This window comes from Eleginops maclovinus, chromosome 24 (assembly GCF_036324505.1).
Source record: "Eleginops maclovinus isolate JMC-PN-2008 ecotype Puerto Natales chromosome 24, JC_Emac_rtc_rv5, whole genome shotgun sequence".
NCBI lineage: Eukaryota > Metazoa > Chordata > Actinopteri > Perciformes > Eleginopidae > Eleginops > Eleginops maclovinus.
In genome coordinates, this window is record NC_086372.1 from 3,952,497 (window position 1) to 3,973,516 (window position 21,020).

Here is a 21,020-nt window from a genome sequence, read left to right on the forward strand (position 1 = left end):
CGGCTTTGTATCGTTGAAGAATTCGACCGTTTTACACCAAGTTACAAACCCAAGTATGAATCAACTTGGCCAAACTAACTGGTTAGCTTATATTAGTACACATCTGGGTATTGAACATTGAATTGACAGAACAAACAAGGTATATTTTGTGTGTCAAGTATCGTACCATTTATATGAGTAACACCAAAGCAACTTTGCCTCTGAACTGTATTTTATCCCACTTCGGCGCATGGATATCTCATGTCGTTGTACGGCCTGAAGTCACGTGCCACCAGGTGCAAACTAAAATAAATGCATCTTTGATAATTACTAAAGTTCAGCCCACCTTTAGCTCAGAGTCAAATGTATTAATAAAGCACAAAGATGTTTAATAAAACATGAATCATTATTAAATGAATCGAATACCTTAAGATACTTACACAAACAACATAAAATAGACCGTGTAAGCAAGCTCTTCATGGTTGTAATTACCAAGAGGTTAAACAGAGACTTTATTTAAAGCTTTAGATGGAGGGGGTTATCTAAATGTTAACGGTACTCAATTTGAAATATTAAGCAGTTTAATGTCTTGAAACTGCTTCAGACACCCCACCATCAACACATTGAAAGCACATGTGAAGATACCTGGCAGCTGTGTTTGCAGATCGCCCCTCCATGATGTCAAATCCTGAGTGTAAAAATAAAGCTTTTCCTGTTGCAAAAAAACATTGTTTACTCCATATCCATGTCATTCCCTGCTGCTCTTGTAAAAAAAAAATCAGTCTGTAATTTATTATTGTGCATTTGCAATTAGATTCAGAGAAAAATACCCATCCTAACAATAATTGAAATTCTATTTCAAGGTGAATTGCCACACATAAAAACAGAGCCCTTTGTTTCAGCCTGCTTTTTTATTGCTTGTCCTTAACATTCCATACGACCATGCCCATCATTGACCCACAGACAAACTCCATCTGCCTGTAGATAAGGTGACCTTAAGTGTATACCCAATTCAAAGTCTCATTTGTTTGGTTTACTGCTCTTTGCTCCAGTATAATAATAAAAAACCAGTGATATCAGTATACCACTGGTGAACCTGAAATGGTTGGAATTGCATAAAATGTGCACAAAATTATTTCCTGGCAATAGGAATGCTTTGTTTAAGCATCATGTAATCAGAAACACAGGTCGGCATGTAGGACAGTGGCAGCCAGAAAATCTTGGCGTCCCAGCCGGGGGAGTAGCGATGGCGGGTATGGACGGCGGACACAGCGTGCTCCATGCAGCCCACCACCTTCATCAGATCTCCATCACTGATCTTTTCAACTTTCTCGGTCAATATGGCTATCGCTACGGAGGGAACATTTGTGAAATAAATACAACAATTCAAACCAAATGCATAAATGAGGAGAAACCATGATCCAAACTTACATTTTTGTAGAAACTCCGTTCCGTAGTCATCTCTGACCTCCTGGGGCATTTTCTCCCACAGATATCTCACGTTTTTGGTCAGGATGCCACTGTCCGTCACATTTGTTTTGAAGAAGCCCGGCTCAATGCAGAGGACCTTGACGCCAAAAGGTGCCATATTTAACCTAAGTAAAGATTTCTTTAATCAGTGTTTGTGTTCAAAAGTCGCTGATTTTGTGACAAATAATCAATTTTGCGAGTTAATGTTTCACCTGAGACTGTCGTTGAAAGCCTCCACCCCATACTTGGAGATAGTATACGGGCCTCCTGTGACACTGATCCTCCCAAACACACTGGCTACATTCACCACCCGACCCCTGGCCTTCTTAATAAGTGGCAGCACACTCAGGGTCACTGCGATCACTCCGTTCAGGTTGACGTCCAGCATGGACTTGTAGTCATCGATGGTTAGCCAATCACAGGGAGCAGAGGGGACGGACACGCCTGCATTGTTCACTACAGCCCATAAGCCTGGGGAGGGTCACACACATTTTTAAACTAAACTTGACTTAATCAAGTTCCTTCACGACCGTCACTAAATAGTAATCTCTAGACGGCGGAAAAAGTTCCAAGCGTGTTAATAAAAGCTGAATCGAATTCATGAGATGATTGAGTAATATGTGGCCTCATGTCTGCTAGTGAAATGGGTGGCAGAGTAGCAATCTGAAAGCAGATCAGTAAGAAATCATGAAGCTCTGCTGAGTTTCAATGACAAATTAATCATGTATGCGTTTATTTCCTATGCCCCTGAATATAACTCTGAACTGCTGTCCTCTTACCAGCCAGTGCTCAGCCTCAGATCCTCAGGCTGCTGATTCCCACTGTGCTTAAATCGATGTGAAGATTAAACTAGAGAAAGTTTCTAGGTAGCTTTTATTTTTGTTTACTTTATTCTTGCAACAACTGGCGAGTTGTCTAACTGTCAGTTATATGAAAACTTGTGAAGTTCTGTTGCCTCTGTATACAGCTAGCAGGATGTGTAGATGTAGCCTTTGAACTGTACCTTGTGATAATTGGGTATTTTATGAGTTAATTGTAGTGTGACTGCTACACAAGTTATCTTAAATTAATTATAACCCTAGTGTAGGAAAACTTTTTGCCAAGATCAGTGGTCTTCCTCTGGGGACCATGACTATAGGTACACTCACCACGCTCCCCAACTTTGTCCTTGATCATAGCTGCCACTTTGGCCACGCTGTCCTGGGACCTTACATCCAGGTGAGTTGTTGTCAGGTTGGTGGAGCAGGACTTCCTCAGATCCTCTTCTCCCTTCTCACTGAAACACGAGGCGATCACTCTGAAGCCCTTGCTGTCGAGGTGGCGGGCCAGGAGGTTTCCAAAGCCGGTGTCGCAGCCTGTGATGTACACATACTTGTTGCCCTTGTCTGGGACCCTGGGTAGCTCCCTGACCCAGCGGTACACATAGTATAAGATCAGCAGCCCCAGGAGATACAGGTACATGACTGGAAGAACAAAGATTGATTTACTTTTGAGGTACTTAGTAAATGATTCTTCTTCCTTTAATTGATCGATTAAGTGATAACAGGACCAGTGAACACAAATACTTACAGTCAAACCTGGGTTTGGACTTAGTTTATACTTCCTAATCTCTCCTACATTGATGAGGACATACTGTAATGTTACTCTTTGATTTTCTGCAGATAACATTTTCCATTCAAATCATACAAACAGTTTGCAAAATGCAATGGATAAAAATGTAAGTATGTCCACTTCATTGATGCACATCTGTAAAATGTTACTTGTGTATCAATGCATTACTATGCAAGTAGGTTATAATATATATAATACAGTAACACTCATAAGGGGCACTTTGTGATTTACAAGTACAGTTTGTTAACACGTAAGTACTTTTAGCACACCAGTGCAAGTCAGATTTAATGTAATTCTATCTCACTCCATTGCTAGTAATTATTTAATCACAAATAAAACTCGCAGTTTTCCTCTTGTCAAAGTAAAATGTTAAAATAAACGGAAGGAAGCTAACGTTATCAATCCGAGGACAATTTTGTTTTTTGCATTAACTTCCATATGAGGTTTGACATCTCTTGCAACGTAAATCCTTGTATCATTAACTGGGAGCATATTGCGCAATTCGACAGAGAAAAAACGTATTTCAAAGTTCACTAGACGGTGATTTCTGATTAGATATGGTGTTAGTTAACGACTTTATACTGTGTATTTAAATGCAGTATTAACTCAATATATCTTATTTTATCTTTGGATAGGCGTTGTGCAAAAAGTGTTTAACAACTGTAACAAAAACGACGGAAAACTTTGGTTTTCTTCTGTCGCACTTTTCTTTCAGTTCCTTGCTATTAACAATCCAAGTTAAGACATTACTCTATTAGCTTGAACGATATCCTAAGTAGTGTTCTATCCATGAACGAGTTATGTTTACAAGAAGGGAAATACTACAAAGAAAAGTCGTACCTGTCAAGCTGAAGTCTACCGGGACTCTGACAAACCGTCTCCTAAGAAACAGCTTTATACCAGTCGAGCGGAGCCTGCGTCACGTGACGAAAACAACCCTCTCCACCAATAGAAAAGCAGCACCGCTCATATCATCGGGAAAAGTATATCTGCTGCTGACATGTATTATGAAAACGCAAAATTAATGTATTAATGAGTAACTAGGAAATGATCACCAATCCCAAGCAACCTCTAGAACATTTCCATACACTACCCTGTGTTCTAACTAAAGCATTACTAGATCCGGTAACACAATATTTAGAGAGCAAACTCCATGCAACCACTGTTGTGTGCAGTCTGTTTCCCCCTACCAGTTATTGCACACAAATACATTCATTTTAAGGCAACGGAGACCAATGAAAAAAGTGGAAAGAACACGTTTTTCCCCCCCTACCAATGAATTATTTAATTCTTAAGCAATAAAACAAACTTTAGGTGAAGGGTTTTGCTGTTCATTCATTCTTGGTCTGCTTTAATGATGGTGGCTAATTAGTGAAAACATTAGGTTTAAATACTAGGTGACAATACTGACTACATTTGATGGCCTGAAAGGGTACTTTTTTTAACCCCACATCATTGAAATTCTTACTTAAGTACAAAGATTGGCAAATCACTACTGTAATGCAATGCAACTTACTTGCTCATTTAATTAAGTCTCTAGTTTGCAATTCGTTTCCTTTTTAGGCATACATATCATTAATAGTGCCTATTTTATACTAATGAAGGTTATAGTTTTGTGTTTCTTGGTATGTGTGAAGTAACGACAGAAATAAAGCAAATCCTTTGTTTTACAGCCAACAAAGACGGTTCCAGTCTATGAAACGCGTGCCAAGGGTCATCTGAAACTTTCCCCATCTTCCCCACCAGGGGGCAGCAGTGTTCTGTAGTAATGAATACCCTGCTGTGCAGATGCAAGCGATTCTATTACCACAAGTAAAGTTGCAATAACATATTGCACGAATAAATGCTTGATGTATATCACAGAAATCTCATGCATGCAAATACAATCTGCTGTTAGCAGCTTCCTTACTTTTAAATGTCACAGTTCACAAGAAATTAAATATGATAACTTTATTTGGGATTCTTTGTGTACATGCAGTTTATAGTTTTAATATTTCTGATGTTACTGTGATTACCTTTAGCTTGACTCCTGACAGCCTGGAAGTTTTAATTGAATATGCACTGAAGGCACCAGAGAGTGATAACTTATTTGGGTAAGGTCACAAGAATGATGTCCTCATGCATAATTAAAGGACCCGGTTTATAGATAAAAAATAAGTGTGTGTGTCTTAAACTATTACAACTTGAAATAATTCATTTAGCTGTATGGAAATAGCCTGCATTCCCCCTAGTTGTTGCATTTTAAGTAAAACAATAACTTCACATGAAGCTTTCCAGCAAAGTGGAGCGGGAGGAGTCAATAACCTTCATGTCAACCTGCAGTAACATCAACACAAAACTCCTGCTCATATTTGTAGTAAAACTACGTTGTATCTTTAACAGTGATATTATTACATGGTATTTTCACACATAATATAACACTATATGAAATAAGGAAGAGACAGAAAGTCATAAAACTGAGTCAGTTTTTATAGAAATATAAGCACAGGTTTGCTAACGTTAATTAACCACTAGGAGCAATCAGACCAAGCAGCAGCAAAACCCTTTATTTAAAGTTTGTTTTATTACTTTAGATTTAAAGCACTCATGTATGGAAAGAAGAATGTGGTCCTTGTTTTGTTTTTAAGTAACAGGGCTAGTTCATGTCATATACAATTTGTAGTGAAGTGATGACTGCTTCGTTCGTGCGCTATAACTTTGAATTCTTTTAATTTCAAAGATAAATTAACCTTACTTGAGCTTACTTGATTTGGCTACAGCTGCTGCAGCGTGTAAGTATTATTCCCTGGCTGACATGAAAGCTGGCCTTGAAGTACAGTGTACCATTTAAGAGGAAGAAATTGTCTACAAAGAAACTGAAAGAGTTACCAGAGAGGGCATTAGCAAATTATTCATAAGGAGAAGACTAATAATCCCCGGGGGAATAACATCTCTCACTACGTTATTCTAATTAAATGGGAAGTTTCACAATGATATCTATTACTAATGTTTTCAATCTATTCCCCCTAAGAGTTTCAAAATGTACGAAAGTCAACAAAACATATCTTTAAAGGTTGTTTTTTTTATCATATTCAGTGATATGTCACAAAATGAATCAAGAATTTTGAACATGGCCTCACCCAATGTATGCAAATTGGTACATGAGGCCTAATTGGCGTATTTGCCCTGTGTGAGTACACCAGTCACGTTCAGGAGGATGCAGAAACAGCGCAGGGCCTCTGCAGGTAAAATATTTGCACAGCAGGGTCATCAGCCCTTTGAGCAGCATGAACCGACAGGACAATTACCCTCAAACCAAACACTCTGACCCTGAGCTGCTGCAAATCCTGTTCAATAAGAGCATGTGAGTCCCAGCCAAGACACACAGTGTGTTGTGACAAGCAGCCTCGACTACAACTAGCTGGAAGACATAACCACTGGATGTCTGGACTAAAGTGAAGGCTGACTCAATTTGAATGAACTACTTTCGATCAAGGATAACAAACATAGATTTCTCTTCAAAAAAGAGACGTGTTGGTAAGTCTATTTTTCTTATTGTATAGTCTGTGACAGCAGTTACATCAAAACATACAACCAGGACTAACTCAAAGCTGACTAATATAAGGTTGTGAGAGAGCAGTTTTATTTTCCCCTTGAATGTGGATGTCTGCTTAAAAAAACTGAAATGCTCCCTAACCCTGACCATCATATACTATTTATTCTGATTTTGGACTCCTCCAATTTGCTTTCTCTAGATGAGCCAACATGCCGTCTGGATCAGTGACATTGCGGAGCATAAAAAAACGGGGACAGGAGAACTACAGCTTTGAAGAAGAAGGTAAAATGACAGGGAAGCTGCTTCTTGGAACAGAAAGGAAAGGTGTACACGCACTACAGCGGCCCAGCACACTTCCATTAGGAGTAAAGCGCTGCACTTTCAAAAACAGTGCCATGTTTCGTTAAGTTGGTGAAGATGTTTCTTGATTTGCTTGTATTTAGGCACAGTCGTGTTTTTATATCGGCATTGTTTTTGAAACTGCAGCTTGTTCTCTTAATGGACATTGTTTTTGGGTCGATTTAACGCATCGTTTCATCCACCGTAGAAATGAAGAATGATGATACAAGAACATTTTTAAAACACTCATTTTATTCTTGTGTTGCAGAACCAGCTGGCTCCTATGCGTACGTATTCTTTGAATTATTTCATGCATTTTTTAAAATAATGTTTTGTGATTTATAGATATATAATAATCCTACTTCTCTCTGGGGGTCAATGACCTCGTGTGGAAGTGAGTCGTTAACAGCACTGCTGCATCGTTAACAACAGAATTAGGGAACAAAACCCAGTGTTAAATAATGCATTCTTTGAGTTAGACATCACTATTTTAGGCATGATTTGATATATCATTTTCTGAAAAAATAAACCAAAGTTCCAATTAGGTGACTATATTTAAAGACTATTTAGATGTGTGTTCTTTATGTGCTTTCAGGGCCACTGAACACAATGGATTATACAATTAAGCAACAAAAGGAGGACAAATAATAATATCACTTTAACTTTTAGTAGTTTAAATTTGAATGGCACTTTCAAAAACAAAGTTAAAATGTGCTTTCCATACAAACAACATATAAATAGAAGGCAATGTGAGGTATCAGGGATAACTAAACACATTAAACTTAGAGTATGCGTTAAAAACTCTTCGAAAGTAAAATGTAATTGTAGAAAACAAACAAAAAGAGAAGGGACTTTTCTGAGGATGTAATGCAGCGTTCTGCTTTCTAAAAAGTTCAAAGGTCATTGATGTAGCTAGGGGCTTTCCGTGCCTTAAAAACATCAGTAATGTCTCCTCTGGTTCTTAGTGACAGTCAGTGCATGTATGCAGAGGCATTAGTGATAGAAACATTGAGGAGTGTCTCAGTTTCAGGATGTGTGAAGGAGGTAACAGTGAATCAACAACGGTTACCTCCTGATCCATTAACCTAGAGAGTCGTAACAGGGTTTCCGTCCATCATCCAGGATTAATTGTGTTTGGACCCTAGGTGAAAACATGTTTTTTAACTGATCAATTCCCTTATTTGCATTTGTAAACCTAAAATGTGGGAACATGTCACAGTAGAGACACTACATACTAATATGAACCCTGACCATGAGCACAGTAGGGCCCCTTTAAGCTTCTAACTGTATGTTCTGTCTTTTATCAAGCAGGAACAACACAACTTCCAAGGCTGATAAGTGAGTAAAAGATAGCAATAGAGCCATTGTATACACTCACAAACTCACCTTATATAATAAAACCTATTGGTCTTTTATTCCAAACAGAGATGATGAAAAGGAGGAAACACCAGCAATACGGGTTGGCTTCTTTCAGCTGGTAAAATACTCTCTTCAACTTGTAACACTTCTCCCTTCTTGGTCTCCATGGACCTGATGCCAGTGTTGTGCTCACCTTCCTGTCCAGTTCCGTTATGCCGGCTGCAAAGAGGTGCTGATGATGGTGGTGGGCAGTATTTGTGCGGTGCTGCACGGCTCGGCGCAGCCTCTCATGCTGCTGGTGTTCGGCCTGCTCACGGACACCTTCATCGAATATGACATCGAGCTCAACGAGCTGAAAGACGAGAGGAAGGAGTGTGTGAACAACACCATTGTGTGGAAGAATTACACTGAATTCAATGGCATGAACCAGTCAGAGTGGGCTATAATGAACAATGAAACAGTCAAAACATGTGGGTAAGTACGTTGAAAATAGCCTGAAATGTGATGATAATCAGTGAAGACCTATCGTTAAGTTCCTATCATTTTTGTCCACATATAGGATTCATTCAGTTGTGCTTTCTTTCAGGATTCTCGACATTGAATACGAGATGACCAATTTTGCCCTGTATTACGTTGGAATTGGAGCAGCTGTGTTTGTGCTGGGTTACTTTCAGGTTGGTTTTAAACTGTCATTGTTTTCATACAAAGAGACGCATCTAAAATTAGACTAGTCCGTGTCGTCCAGCTTGATCCTATCAACTATAAATCCTCTGAGATGCTCCTGCTGCCTTGACTATATCCCTACGAGTTGTTCTTTTAAAACAATGCTTTTAACTTTATGGCGTAGAGATTGCTTAACACGTTGAGTCTAAAAAATAAGACAAATTAAACAAATGACAATGTCAAAATCAATGGAGGAGAGCTAGACATATCCTGATTGTAGTCCCTTAGTATGCGGTAAAAAAGCTAGACACTACATTTCCCACAATGCAACTCCATAGAAGCATGCCCACCTATTTTCAAATCCACATAAATGTAGACTTTTTGCAAAAACAAACAAACAGTAGCATCCAGTCACAAGCCAAGACCCTGGAGACTTAACTATGACATCGTCAGGGTTACTTCGTTCCACTTGAGCGCCTCTAGAGCAAGACAGGATTATTTTAAGGCTGAGTTGTATGTAGAATTTATCTCTCTAAAAGCTGTCAGAGATCTTATACTTGTTCCTGCTGTTTCTCTATATCTAACAATGGTTGTTTCTAACTGATAGATCTCCCTGTGGGTGATGGCGGCTGCCAAGCAGATTCAGCTCATCAGGAATCTGTACTTCAGACAGGTGATGAGGATGGAGATCGGCTGGTTCGACTGCACCTCTGTGGGGGAGCTTAACACCCGCATGTCAGAGTGAGTGGGACAGGGATGACATGATTTCTAGCTCATGGATCTGTTGGGCGCTTTTGACATGTGGTTATATATCTTTTACAGTGACATCAACAAGATCAACGATGCCATTGCGGATCAAGTGGCCATCTTCCTTCAGCGCTTCACCACCTTTGTGTGTGGTTTCTGCGTCGGCTTTGTGAAAGGATGGAAGTTAACGCTTGTTATTGTCGCAGCGAGCCCACTGATCGGTGTGGGAGCAGGTCTCATGGCTCTGGTAGGAGCTGACTTGAATTCACATGTCGACTCAACGTTTTTTGACTTTACTTGTTGGCCAGACTTTTCTTTCCTTGACGAATTGACTAATCTTGTTTTTACTTGTCTGTCTAGTTGACTTGACTTCTCTTGGCTTGACTTGTTGACTCAGCGTCCCTTTCATTTACTTCAGCTGTGGACTAGAACTGTCTTTCCTCATTTAATTTAATTGACTTGACTCACTAACGTCCTCTTCTCCATTAACTATGCCTCACTGTGTTTTTCCTTTAGTTTGTAGCTAAGCTAACGGGGATGGAGCTGCAGGCCTACGCCAAAGCTGGAGCTGTAGCAGACGAGGTCCTCACCTCCATCAGAACTGTGGCTGCTTTTGGCGGGGAGATGAAAGAGGTGCATAGGTAAAATTTGCCAGATGAAATTTGATTTACTTTGTCCTATACATATATGTATGCAGCTGAAGTGATCTCTCCTCCGGTACAGGTACGACAAGAACCTGATCTCAGCGCAGCGCTGGGGCATCAGGAAGGGTCTGATCATGGGATTTTTCACTGGATACATGTGGCTGATCATATTCCTGTGCTATGGGCTGGCCTTTTGGTATGGCTCCAGCCTTGTGGTGGACGCTGGAGAATACACACCAGGGACACTACTGCAGGTATCTCACCCTCTACTGACAGAGCAGCACTGAAGAAATCGCATTGTATTAATAATATCCAGTTTTTTCAAATGTACGTGTATGTGAAATTCCTACTTGGCCATAGTCTGGGTTTCTTCTTGGCTTTTCCATGGACAGAACCTCAGAAAAAAACCATCGCATACAACATTTTACAGCTTCCATGTAACCGATGGACTCTCTTAATTGAGCTATAATATGCTGACCTTTTCTCTCCAGGTGTTCTTTGGTGTTCTGATAGCAGCCTTGAATCTGGGACAGGCCTCCCCATGCCTGGAGGCTTTTGCTTCAGGCCGTGGAGCTGCCACCATCATCTTTGAGACTATTGAGAGAGTGAGGAAGCTTGGAGTTAAAATTCTGCAAGATAAATATAACGACTAGGTACATATTTTCACAGTCACTTTTGTTTTTAAACGTGTCGCTGAAAGGAGCCGGAGATTGATTGTCTCTCTGAAGCTGGATATAAGCTCGACAGGGTGAAAGGAGACATTGAGTTTCACAATGTGACCTTCAACTACCCCTCCAGACCTGATGTCAAGGTACTCCTCATTATCAAATGACTGAGGGTAGAATTAGATTTCTAGAAAAATACATTTCCTGTGACCGTGTGATCTGTACGTAGATCCTGGACAAGCTCAGTGTGGCAGTGAAGTCGGCGGAGACCACAGCCTTTGTGGGTCCGAGTGGAGCCGGTAAAAGCACGGCTGTTCAGCTCATCCAGCGCTTCTACGACCCTAAAGAGGGCATGGTAGGTTTGACAGCCAGTCTTATGAAACACACATGAGATTCTTCTACCAGTACTTTTTGTCAGATTAAAGATCCCCTCTGCACACACAACATAGCTCCTTCCTTTTAAGCTTTATTCTAGTCCATTCAAAAATAACCACCCCCTGGGGGTTATAGAAGAACATGATAATCTGTTCCATTATTCAGCCAACGGGTCCAAACAGCCTCATTTTTCACTTTTACTAGAAAAGGTCTTTGCACACTCTATTCCTTACAGATTTTACAGAAGTGAAAAGTCATTTACAGCACAATGAAGGTTATGCTAAGACCTTCATTTGGGACTAGCATTGTGGTAAAAAACACATTATAGCAGATTTAATAACACCATCCATCAATTTTTTGCAAAATCAGCTCTCTGTGCCCTCCACCTCAGGTGACCCTGGACGGGCATGACATCAGAGGGCTGAACATCCAATGGCTGCGCTCGCTGATCGGCATCGTAGAGCAGGAGCCCGTGCTGTTCGCCACTACCATCGCCGAGAATATACGATACGGTCGGCCCGACGTCCCCATGGAGGAGGTCATCAGTGCTGCGAAAGAGGCCAACGCATACAACTTCATCATGGAACTGCCACAGGTTCTTAAAAGATCTGATACAAATACTTTTACTCAAAAGTTTAAAAAATGTCCACCTGACAAGTTTTGCTTTGATAAAATCTGACAGAAATTCGACACCTTGGTCGGGGAGGGTGGAGGTCAGATGAGCGGCGGTCAGAAGCAGCGTATTGCCATTGCTAGAGCGCTGGCCAGGAAACCTCGCATCCTGCTGCTGGACATGGCAACCTCTGCCCTCGACAACGAGAGCGAGGCTATAGTTCAAGAAGCTTTGGATAAAGTGAGACAAGTTCTACTCGTTTAGCTTCTGGTTTCATCTCTGGTTTTGAATAACTGAATAATTTACCAAAATTCTGATCTATAAAACTGATGCATTGAAATATTTTGGATTTGATCTCAGGTACGTACGGGTCGTACCACCATCTCTATCGCTCACCGGCTGTCAACCATCAAGAACGCTGATGTGATTGTCGGCTTTGAACACGGCCGGGCTGTGGAGAAGGGCAAACACAACGAGCTGCTGGAGAGGAAGGGGGTCTACTTCACTCTAGTCACCCTGCAGAGCCAAGGGGACAAAGCTCTGAATGAAAAGGCTCGACAAAGTAGGTCGAGAAAGATATTTATCCATATGAAAAAAAGACCATAAGGATCTCCTGATTGTGATCGGCCTTTTTTGGATCTCTTACATTAGTGGCTGACGAGGAGGAAGTACCAGGGAAGCTGAGTCTATCCAGAGCAGGCAGCTACCGTGCCAGTTTGAGGTATTATTCATTCCCAACATTGGCAATATCCACTTCCATAGTCCTGACTGAGCATCTAAATAGGATTATTACAGAAGTCATTTAAGGAGGAAATTGAGATTTGTCATGGCAGAAACTGACACCTTCATTTACTTAATTATCCTCTCCCTGGGACAATTAGAGCATTTAGCTGACACTATCATCCGGAGCCACTTAAAACAGCAGTTACGAGCACCCAGTAATTAGAGCAAGCAGCAACATCATACTGTGAATATTCATGTGCATAGAAAAGATGGCTGAAGATAGTTGTTTTGTTTTTTGCAGAGCCTCTATCCGCCAGCGTTCTCGATCTCAGCTGTCCAACCTGATCCCAGAGTCTTCTGTTTCCATCGCTGGAGAGCTTGGCCCCAGAGCCTACTCTGTGACACAGGCAGACAAATCCAAGGTGTGTGTGTGTGTGTGTGGGAGTGTTTGCATCCAATTTTACATGTGGGTGGTTCGAGCAGGTCAAAAATAATGGCACACTGTTGGAGTGTAAAACCCATTGTTTGACACGTTTCTGCTATTTGTGTTTTCTCTGTATCAATCCTCAGATAGTTTGCACAGTTTATTTGTTTGGCTGCCTGCTGATGTGTGTTTGTCCGTGCTCAGAATGCTATCCCAGAGGAGGAGGAGGAATTGGTGGAGCCTGCTCCCGTTGCCAGGATCCTGAAGTACAACGCACCTGAGTGGCCATATATGCTTTTTGGGTCCTTTGGGGCTGCCATAAACGGAGGAGTGAACCCGGTGTACTCGCTCCTGTTCAGTCAGATCCTGGCGGTGAGATTTGAGCTGATTTAAAAAAATACAAAAATCAAGCCAATTTTAAAAGACTTCAAATAAACAATGTGTAGAGTTTGAAAGTTTCAGAGCTTAGAAAAATAAACAATGACATTTTTTGAGCAAAATCAAACACCCATCCATGCTACATGCTAGCTTGCTCAGAACACATTTCCCACAGAAACCCATTGCTTGTCTACGATAGTAAGCTCGACAGCTGAGATAACAGACAATAAGACACATACAAGACACCTTTTATTAAAGTACCACTATCTCATAAATATCTCTGGCGGACGGGGTTAAACAAGCATGCATGGTGCAATACAGCTATAATAATCCTCCATGTTGGACTCTCTGGCTCACCATTAGGGTCAATGCTCCAAAAGGGTTTGCTATTTGTCCTCAATGGAATTAGTGAGGTTTACAAAGTTCATTGATCTGTGATGATTTACTTAAACCTGCAATGTTGATTTCATTGAACTGATTATTTTCTTCAACAAAAATAAAAGGCATCCTCGCAAACGATGTACATTTACAAGAACATTCTACTTATAGGGGTTTCACAACGTTTAACATGCTCGGTGAACTGTGCAGCAAGTGGCAGGAAAGTGTATGTTATTGCATAGTAACACGTTTTTGTACTCATGTGTCTCTCTGTGTGTGTGTGTGTGTGTGTGTGTGTGTGTGTGTGTGTGTGTGTGTGTGTGTGTGTGTGTGTGTGTGTGTGTGTGTGTGTGTGTGTGTGTGTGTGTGTGTGTGTGTGTGTGTGTGTGTGTGTGCAGACATTCTCACTGACGGATCCCGTGGCCCAGAGGAACGAGATCGATGGTATCTGTATTTTCTTTGTCATGGTCGGCGTCGTCTCTTTCTTCACCCAGATGCTGCAGGTAGAGTAGCAGTCTGCTTCAGGAAGACCGATTGCTTTAGTGCTCCCACTGCTTTCACCCCCCTGTGTGTGTTCAAGGTTGATGGAAAGTCAGGAAAGATCAGTTTTGTCTGTGTCAAATGAATACCTTATGTGGCTTAAAAAGATTGTCCTACTCCCTGCAGAGTGTATGATTGATCCATCACACCCTTGGATTAGAGGGATGGCAGATTAGTAATATATGACATTATGCTGAAGATTATAGTCCGGGAATTTAATAAAAATGCTGTGTGTGTGTGTGTGTGTGTGTGTGTGTGTGTGTGTGTGTGTCCAGGCCTATGCTTTCTCCAAGTCTGGAGAACTGCTGACCCGCAGGTTACGTCGCCTGGGCTTCCACGCCATGCTGGGCCAGGAGGTCGGCTGGTTTGATGATCACAGGAACAGCCCCGGTGCTCTGACCACGCGTCTGGCTACTGATGCCTCACAAGTTCAAGGAGTGAGTTAAAGCCTCAGTATAAATGGATTTAGAAAAGTCTCAATTCTTGAGGAGAATCATCGCGTTGCACGGTAAAATTATGCCTCTTTTCCATTTCTCTTCGCAGGCCACAGGCTCGCAGATCGGCATGATCGTGAACTCCCTGACAAACATCGGCGTGGCCATCCTCATGTCCTTCTACTTCAGCTGGAAGCTCACGCTGCTCATCTTGTGCTTCCTGCCCTTCATCGCCCTGTCAGGTGCATTCCAGGCTAGGATGCTAACGGTGTTTGCCAAGCAAGACAAGCAGGCGATGGAGACTGCCGGACAGGTCAGACATCAGATTGAGTTCCTGCAACAAAACCATTTTCACTTGTCTTTGGGGAACTTATCAGCATCCAGGATTCTGATGTTTATGTCTGAGGCATCAAAACAAAATCCTGATACACTTTCAGGTGGAGTTACAGCAGCTACTGACAGCAGATAAGAGACAGCTTAACAACAATGTGTATTTGTTATGTCTGGATCATTTAAATTGGCAGGTTAGGCATGGAGGGAGCTAACACATTCAGGCTCAATATCTACTGGGGTCACCCAGGTTTAAAATCCTCTCATGGTACACACAACACAGGGGATAAAACGTTAAGCTAAATGCACCCTTTATACTTTCTCAGTGGTATCAATGCAGTGAAATCAAAGCATCCCAATAAAGTGCTTTAGATTAAAGTGTAATGATCCCTAGGGGGAAATGGGTTTACTGCGTCAGCATAAGAGGTTAATGTTTAATCTACATCCTATTCCCCTTCACACATTAAAAACACATAAGAATTAACAACTTCTTCAAGTCTGTTTTTTTTTAATGACTATTCAATCCCAGTTCTACATTTGCAGATTTCCGGCGAGGCTTTGAACAACATCCGCACCATTGCCGGCCTGGGGAAAGAGAGGACTTTTGTGGAGTTGTACGAGGCACAGCTACACGCTCCATATGAAGCGGCGTTGAAGAAAGCAAAGGTGTACGGGGCCTGTTACGGTTTCTCCCAGTGCGTCGTATTCCTAACCAACTCCGCCTCCTACAGGTTTGGAGGTTACTTGGTGCGACAGGAGGGGCTCCATTTCAGCTTGGTGTTCAGGTGAGAGGAGAAAGCTTCCCTATCTTCAAACTATATATTGATAGTGGTTTCTCAGCTGTTCTGAGTTTGCCCAGTTGGGAACATATTTTCCAATCTTGAAATGTTGCTAAGAGAAATATGCTTGTATCGACCGTGATTTGCTTGACTTTTTATCGGTGCTTCCTTGGCACAAAGCTCAACATGCTTACAGGAGACAGCTGAGCAAAAATCCAATTGTTCCAGGAGAACGATCAAGTGATCGATGACTTACATTATGTTGGTTTCTTTGTCAGGGTCATCTCAGCCATCGTCACCAGTGGCACAGCCCTGGGCAGAGCCTCCTCTTACACTCCAGACTACGCCAAGGCCAAGATTTCAGCGGCACGTTTCTTCCAGCTGCTGGACCGTGTGCCTCAGATCAGCGTCTACAGCAATAAGGGAGATAAATGGGTATGAGGGAACATGTTATGCTACGTATTATGTGCTGTTCTGACACATTGCATGCTGAGTATATAAAGAAATGACTGCTCTTCTGTGATGAAAAGTATAATTTGTTATTCCTTTATTGCTTCGGGTATTCCTTTTACATCAGTCATTAAAGATGTGTGGATTGTAGGTCCTTTTATCAAATATAATATATATACAAAGAAAAACACATTTCCTCAAAATATACCAGTACCAGTACAAAAACTTGAAATTGGGAGTTTAATCTGCCTTTTGAGAACAGGAGGTGGCACCCTAACACACAGAGAAACCTACCCTAACCTTTGTTCTCTTTTTCCTGTCCCGCCCACCCTACGCTGTGTTTTAGGATAACTTCCAGGGGAACATTGAGTTCATTGACTGTAAGTTCACCTACCCCACCAGGCCAGACGTCCAGGTCCTGAATGGCCTGAATGTGTCGGTGAAGCCGGGCCAGACGCTGGCCTTTGTGGGCAGCAGCGGCTGCGGGAAGAGCACCAGCGTTCAGCTGCTCGAGAGGTTCTATGATCCCGACCACGGCCGAGTGGTGAGGGCACACAGCAGCACAGTGCACATTTACTCTCAGTGTACTATGAATGACTTTCATTCTGTAAATGGTACAATTCCAGATACTTTTATGCTACTTAATACTCCTACTTCTCAACATTTAGAGGGAAATATAACTTTTATATTCACTACACCACTACATTTATTCCACAGCTTATATTAATTAACTCATCAATTAAATACGTACATGTATAAAGAGTAGTGCAATTAGTTTGAAGTTGCATCAGCAGGAATGCAAATTATATTGACCTTTCTATATAGTAATCCTGATATTGATAAGATGACTTTTCAGTAGATTTCCAAACTAATACTCCACTAATTTTACACAAGGGTATAACAGACACAGAGACCAACCTTCCAGCTAAAAGTGAGTGGATATTGGACTCAGTTAATTCAAACAGAACCCTAAATGAATGCTAATGTTGCAACGCATCTGCTGAATGTGTAAATAGAATACTGCCACATTAGCCACATAAGCTATATTAGCTTTATAAGGAGATATTGTGTCAGTGTTGCGTTTTCACTTCCACTGCCCCCAAGAGGCCGAACCAACAAGTTAAGATCGATTTTGGAAAAAGCGTTTAAGCTGTACTGGATACTGGGGAATACTTAGCATGTTTCAACACGGAAAGGTCTGACACATTATATTGTCACACCAGATGCTGACCTTTATCAAAATGTCAGACCTCTCATTGTGAAATTAATAAGTCATGTACAGTCTGCTTTCAATTATTTACAATCTCATGAGGTTTAGTTGAGCGTCACTGGGAGGTAAAATCTGACATTTTTCAATGTCAAAGAAAGATTGCTCAACATTCAGGGAAGCTTTTCTGACTTCTATTCATTTCATCATTTATGCTGGTTTAAAATAACAAAAAGAGGGAGGTTTGTGCCAGTACGGATCCCTGCCAAGATTCAAATGGCTTAATTGAGTTGGAAGGGGTTTGGAAACGCGAGTCCTGATGTTTGAGGACATCATCACCTCTGCATAGGGAGTATAGAAATCACGGAAGAGATGGTGTAATGATGGCTCATTAAGTGGATTGTATTTCCAGCTTTTGGTTATTATATTGCTTTATCCTAATGGTAAAATCAATTGCTTCCCGCAGCTGATAGATGGCCATCTCTCAACGGGTGTCAGCGTTCCCTTCCTGCGCTCCAAGATTGGCATTGTGTCCCAGGAGCCCATCTTGTTCGACTGCAGCATCGAAGAGAACATCAAGTACGGCGACAACTCGCGAGAAATCAGCATGAACGAGGTCATCTCTGCCTCCAAGAAAGCCCAGCTCCACGACTTTGTCATGTCGCTTCCTGAGGTAGTGTGGGCTTTTTGTGTGGGAATATTTGGAGCAGGGGGAGGTTAAAATGAGGTTCCTCTGTCTGTGTTCAGGAAACAGGTTGGCACACACGCACAGCTCATGATCAGAACAGATGAAGTGGCACATGGCGGTGTGAGAGAGGCTGGTGTTTAAACACTCTGGTGCTGAGGAGGGACAGGTGTGGGTGATGTGTGAATGAGCAGCAGGTGTCTTCCTTAATGCCACTACATGTTTCAGCTAATAGCTTCCTCTTAAGCTATTTTCACGAAGCTGATAAGTTCGACTTCATCTGCAAAATGGATGTTATGTTGGCTTAGTTACATCTGTCTCCAGATTTCAGGGAGTCATTTTTGCAAACATTGATCAATTAGCTGTCATAATGGCATCCAATAATCCGGAGGGCGATTGTCCAGTAGCTTGTTTAAAAGGCTTTCATCATTGTATTTTCCCAAAATGCAACAAGGCTCATTGCAGGCATTCGTGATTCAGTGTGAGCAGAGGTATCGCTGTATGATATAATTACTTGGGAGTCATAATGTTAAATCCCCTGATGTTAATTAATATTTATTTAAACATAACTGAAGGTTCTTGATAAAGTTCCATTCGATTTTCTTGTATGGATCTTATTTGTCGCGTTTTTGAGGTGTAGCATTGACTTTCTTCACTTGGCCTTTAGGCGTGCTACCACCAGCCTTAGGGTGTTTTCTGGGAACAGTGACAGGAAAAGGCGAGGAAGTCTGAATGGGAGTTATACAATGTTCCATTAATAAAGGGCTAAGAGGAAGCTAAAGAATGTAAGAGGCCAAATGAATACAACACAAATACTACTACACACAGTACACTGAATCCAACTCATTATCAAATTGTAGCTCCTTTATGAAATGGAAATATAATGAGAGAAAGAGCAATAGGACGGGGATATGACTCACCATGTTATTCCTTCCGGCCTCAGAAATACCAGACGAACGTCGGTGCCCAGGGCTCTCAGCTGTCTCGAGGTCAGAAGCAGCGCATCGCCATCGCCCGGGCGATCATACGTGACCCGAAGATCCTGCTGCTGGATGAGGCCACCTCTGCCCTGGATACGGAGAGTGAGAAGGTACGCTTCATTACACTCTGAGCACCACAATGCATAGAATCCACACTTCATACCACAGTGCAGCTGCTTGATAGTCTTCAGGCTCAGAGAGCACACAGAGCAGGCACTTAATTATTATTATCATTAACATCATTATCATTCATCCTCTCTATTATTATCACCAGCAGCTCACAGTTCACAGCAGCCCTCCGGTTTAGATGTCTGTGGGGCTGCACCGTTTATTTTCTAACTCAAATGGCTGTTGCATGCTGGGGAGCAAAGAGGCCTCTGCAGCGCGCTGATACACTGGAACATTTTAATGATAGTAATCAATGCGTGATTGTGAAATTGCCATAATTGTGAGGTTCTGCTGTGTGTGGAAACGGATGGTGTGTGCTGCCTGTCTTGAAGTCTGAACTCTGCCTCATGTTTGTGTTTCTGAGACAGACAGTGCAAGAGGCGCTGGACAAAGCCAGAGAAGGTCGGACCTGCATCGTCATCGCACATCGCCTGTCCACCATTCAGAACTCGGACATCATCGCCGTCATGTCCAGGGGCTACGTGATCGAGAAAGGGCCGCACGACCAGCTCATGGCCCTGAAGGGAGCCTACTACAAGCTGGTTACCACAGGAGCACCAATCAGCTAACTGCTCAGGGAGACGGGAGCCTATTGGCAAAGCAGCCAAGAGAAACAAATGTTAGGAGCAGTGTTATGGCCGACTGGAAACATAAAAGGAAGGAAGGAAGTATTTATTTTGGTGTTGGGATTCTGGTATGTGTACAGCAACTTTATGAATCTCACACCCGTTTTTGGGGTATGTTCACAGTTTACTATTACATTTGATGCAATGATATTCAAGCATTAGGAAATACACAACATATAAAATATGAGAACTTACTAAAGGATTAATGTATATTTATATCTCATTTTCATTACAAGGGTTTTAATTAACAACCAGGACACACATTTCTTTGACAGAAGCCTTATACATTTGCACACATTAAACAGACTTGCTTTCAGTTCAGAGTAGGCTTCATTAACAATACAAATGTATTAACATATCTGTTAAATGATCAAGGGTTTTCAAAAAGCTTGCAAATCTGCAGTCACAAAGCTAGTTCCAGCAGCTAGTTAGCTTAGCAAACAGAGTGGAAGCATTGGGGAACAGCTGGACAGCCTCACGGATAACATCATTTGTTTACCAGTCAGCAAAAAAAGTGTATTTGTATTTCTCACAGTGTCAACTTATGTCAGTTTTTCATGTTTGTATTGTTTGTGAATGAAATAAAACCATCTGATTTTCTGAGTCCGACTGAGTCATGTATAGTATGTGTGTGAGGATATAGAATGGCCTCATTAATAAAGCACTTCTAAGTTTGCTTTAATTGGAAGTTTTAACAAGCAGCTGGGCACCGTTTGCATTTACCTCTCTCAAATGGGCACTTGACTATAGCAAATAGTGTCGGTATTGGAACGTTTCCAATGACTGAAATGCAGATCGCTGGTCCAACAAGATCTGAGTGTTTATGTTTCTCTACATTAAAGCTATTGCTGACGATGACACCTTTTTTTGTAGTTTTCTTTTACCTTATAATTATGTTGTTTAGTAATGTAATCATTT

General features: G+C 41.6%; 2 protein-coding genes across 5 annotated transcripts; one reads left to right on the forward strand and one right to left on the reverse strand.

The window, feature by feature from the left end:
* Positions 1-871: 871 nt before the first annotated feature.
* Positions 872-3,970, reverse strand: LOC134860913 (retinol dehydrogenase 7-like). Its single transcript, XM_063877796.1, has 5 exons — positions 3,901-3,970; positions 2,598-2,912; positions 1,662-1,920; positions 1,411-1,574; positions 872-1,329 (listed from the first exon to the last, which is right to left on the reverse strand). The coding sequence occupies exons 2-5, from the start codon at positions 2,908-2,910 to the stop codon at positions 1,112-1,114; spliced, it is 954 nt and encodes a 317-aa protein (XP_063733866.1). The 5' UTR covers positions 2,911-2,912; positions 3,901-3,970; the 3' UTR covers positions 872-1,111.
* Positions 3,971-6,414: 2,444 nt separating this feature from the next.
* On the forward strand, positions 6,415-20,708 carry abcb11b (ATP-binding cassette, sub-family B (MDR/TAP), member 11b). 4 transcript variants are annotated; one of them, XM_063877755.1, is made up of 29 exons: positions 6,415-6,576; positions 6,795-6,877; positions 7,203-7,221; positions 8,243-8,272; positions 8,360-8,411; positions 8,499-8,767; positions 8,880-8,967; positions 9,564-9,697; positions 9,779-9,950; positions 10,220-10,344; positions 10,427-10,601; positions 10,839-10,952; positions 11,048-11,158; positions 11,242-11,367; positions 11,779-11,982; positions 12,070-12,240; positions 12,361-12,562; positions 12,652-12,721; positions 13,025-13,145; positions 13,352-13,519; positions 14,302-14,406; positions 14,719-14,880; positions 14,987-15,190; positions 15,751-15,992; positions 16,265-16,421; positions 16,783-16,980; positions 18,110-18,316; positions 19,272-19,418; positions 19,845-20,708. In XM_063877755.1, exons 2-29 carry the CDS (start codon positions 6,805-6,807, stop codon positions 20,043-20,045), a joined length of 4,047 nt encoding a protein of 1,348 aa, XP_063733825.1. In that variant the 5' UTR covers positions 6,415-6,576; positions 6,795-6,804; the 3' UTR covers positions 20,046-20,708. The 4 variants fall into 4 exon arrangements, with proteins under 4 accessions (XP_063733825.1, XP_063733827.1, XP_063733826.1 ...); XM_063877757.1 differs by having other exon boundaries at positions 8,246-8,272; XM_063877756.1 differs by having other exon boundaries at positions 6,435-6,574; positions 6,762-6,877.
* Positions 20,709-21,020: the final 312 nt, after the last annotated feature.

Coding starts and splice junctions, on each gene's coding strand:
- LOC134860913 (XM_063877796.1), bottom strand. CDS start 2,910: ATGTACCTGTATCTCCTGGGGCTGCTGATCTTATACTATGTGTACCGC. Junction 1,575..1,661: donor GCTTTCAACGACAGTCTCAG/GTGAAACATTAA, acceptor ATCTTTACTTAG/GTTAAATATGGCACCTTTTG. Junction 1,330..1,410: donor AACGGAGTTTCTACAAAAAT/GTAAGTTTGGAT, acceptor TTCCCTCCGTAG/CGATAGCCATATTGACCGAG.
- abcb11b (XM_063877755.1), top strand. CDS start 6,805: ATGCCGTCTGGATCAGTGACATTGCGGAGCATAAAAAAACGGGGACAG. Junction 8,273..8,359: donor ACAACTTCCAAGGCTGATAA/GTGAGTAAAAGA, acceptor TATTCCAAACAG/AGATGATGAAAAGGAGGAAA. Junction 11,368..11,778: donor ACGACCCTAAAGAGGGCATG/GTAGGTTTGACA, acceptor CCTCCACCTCAG/GTGACCCTGGACGGGCATGA.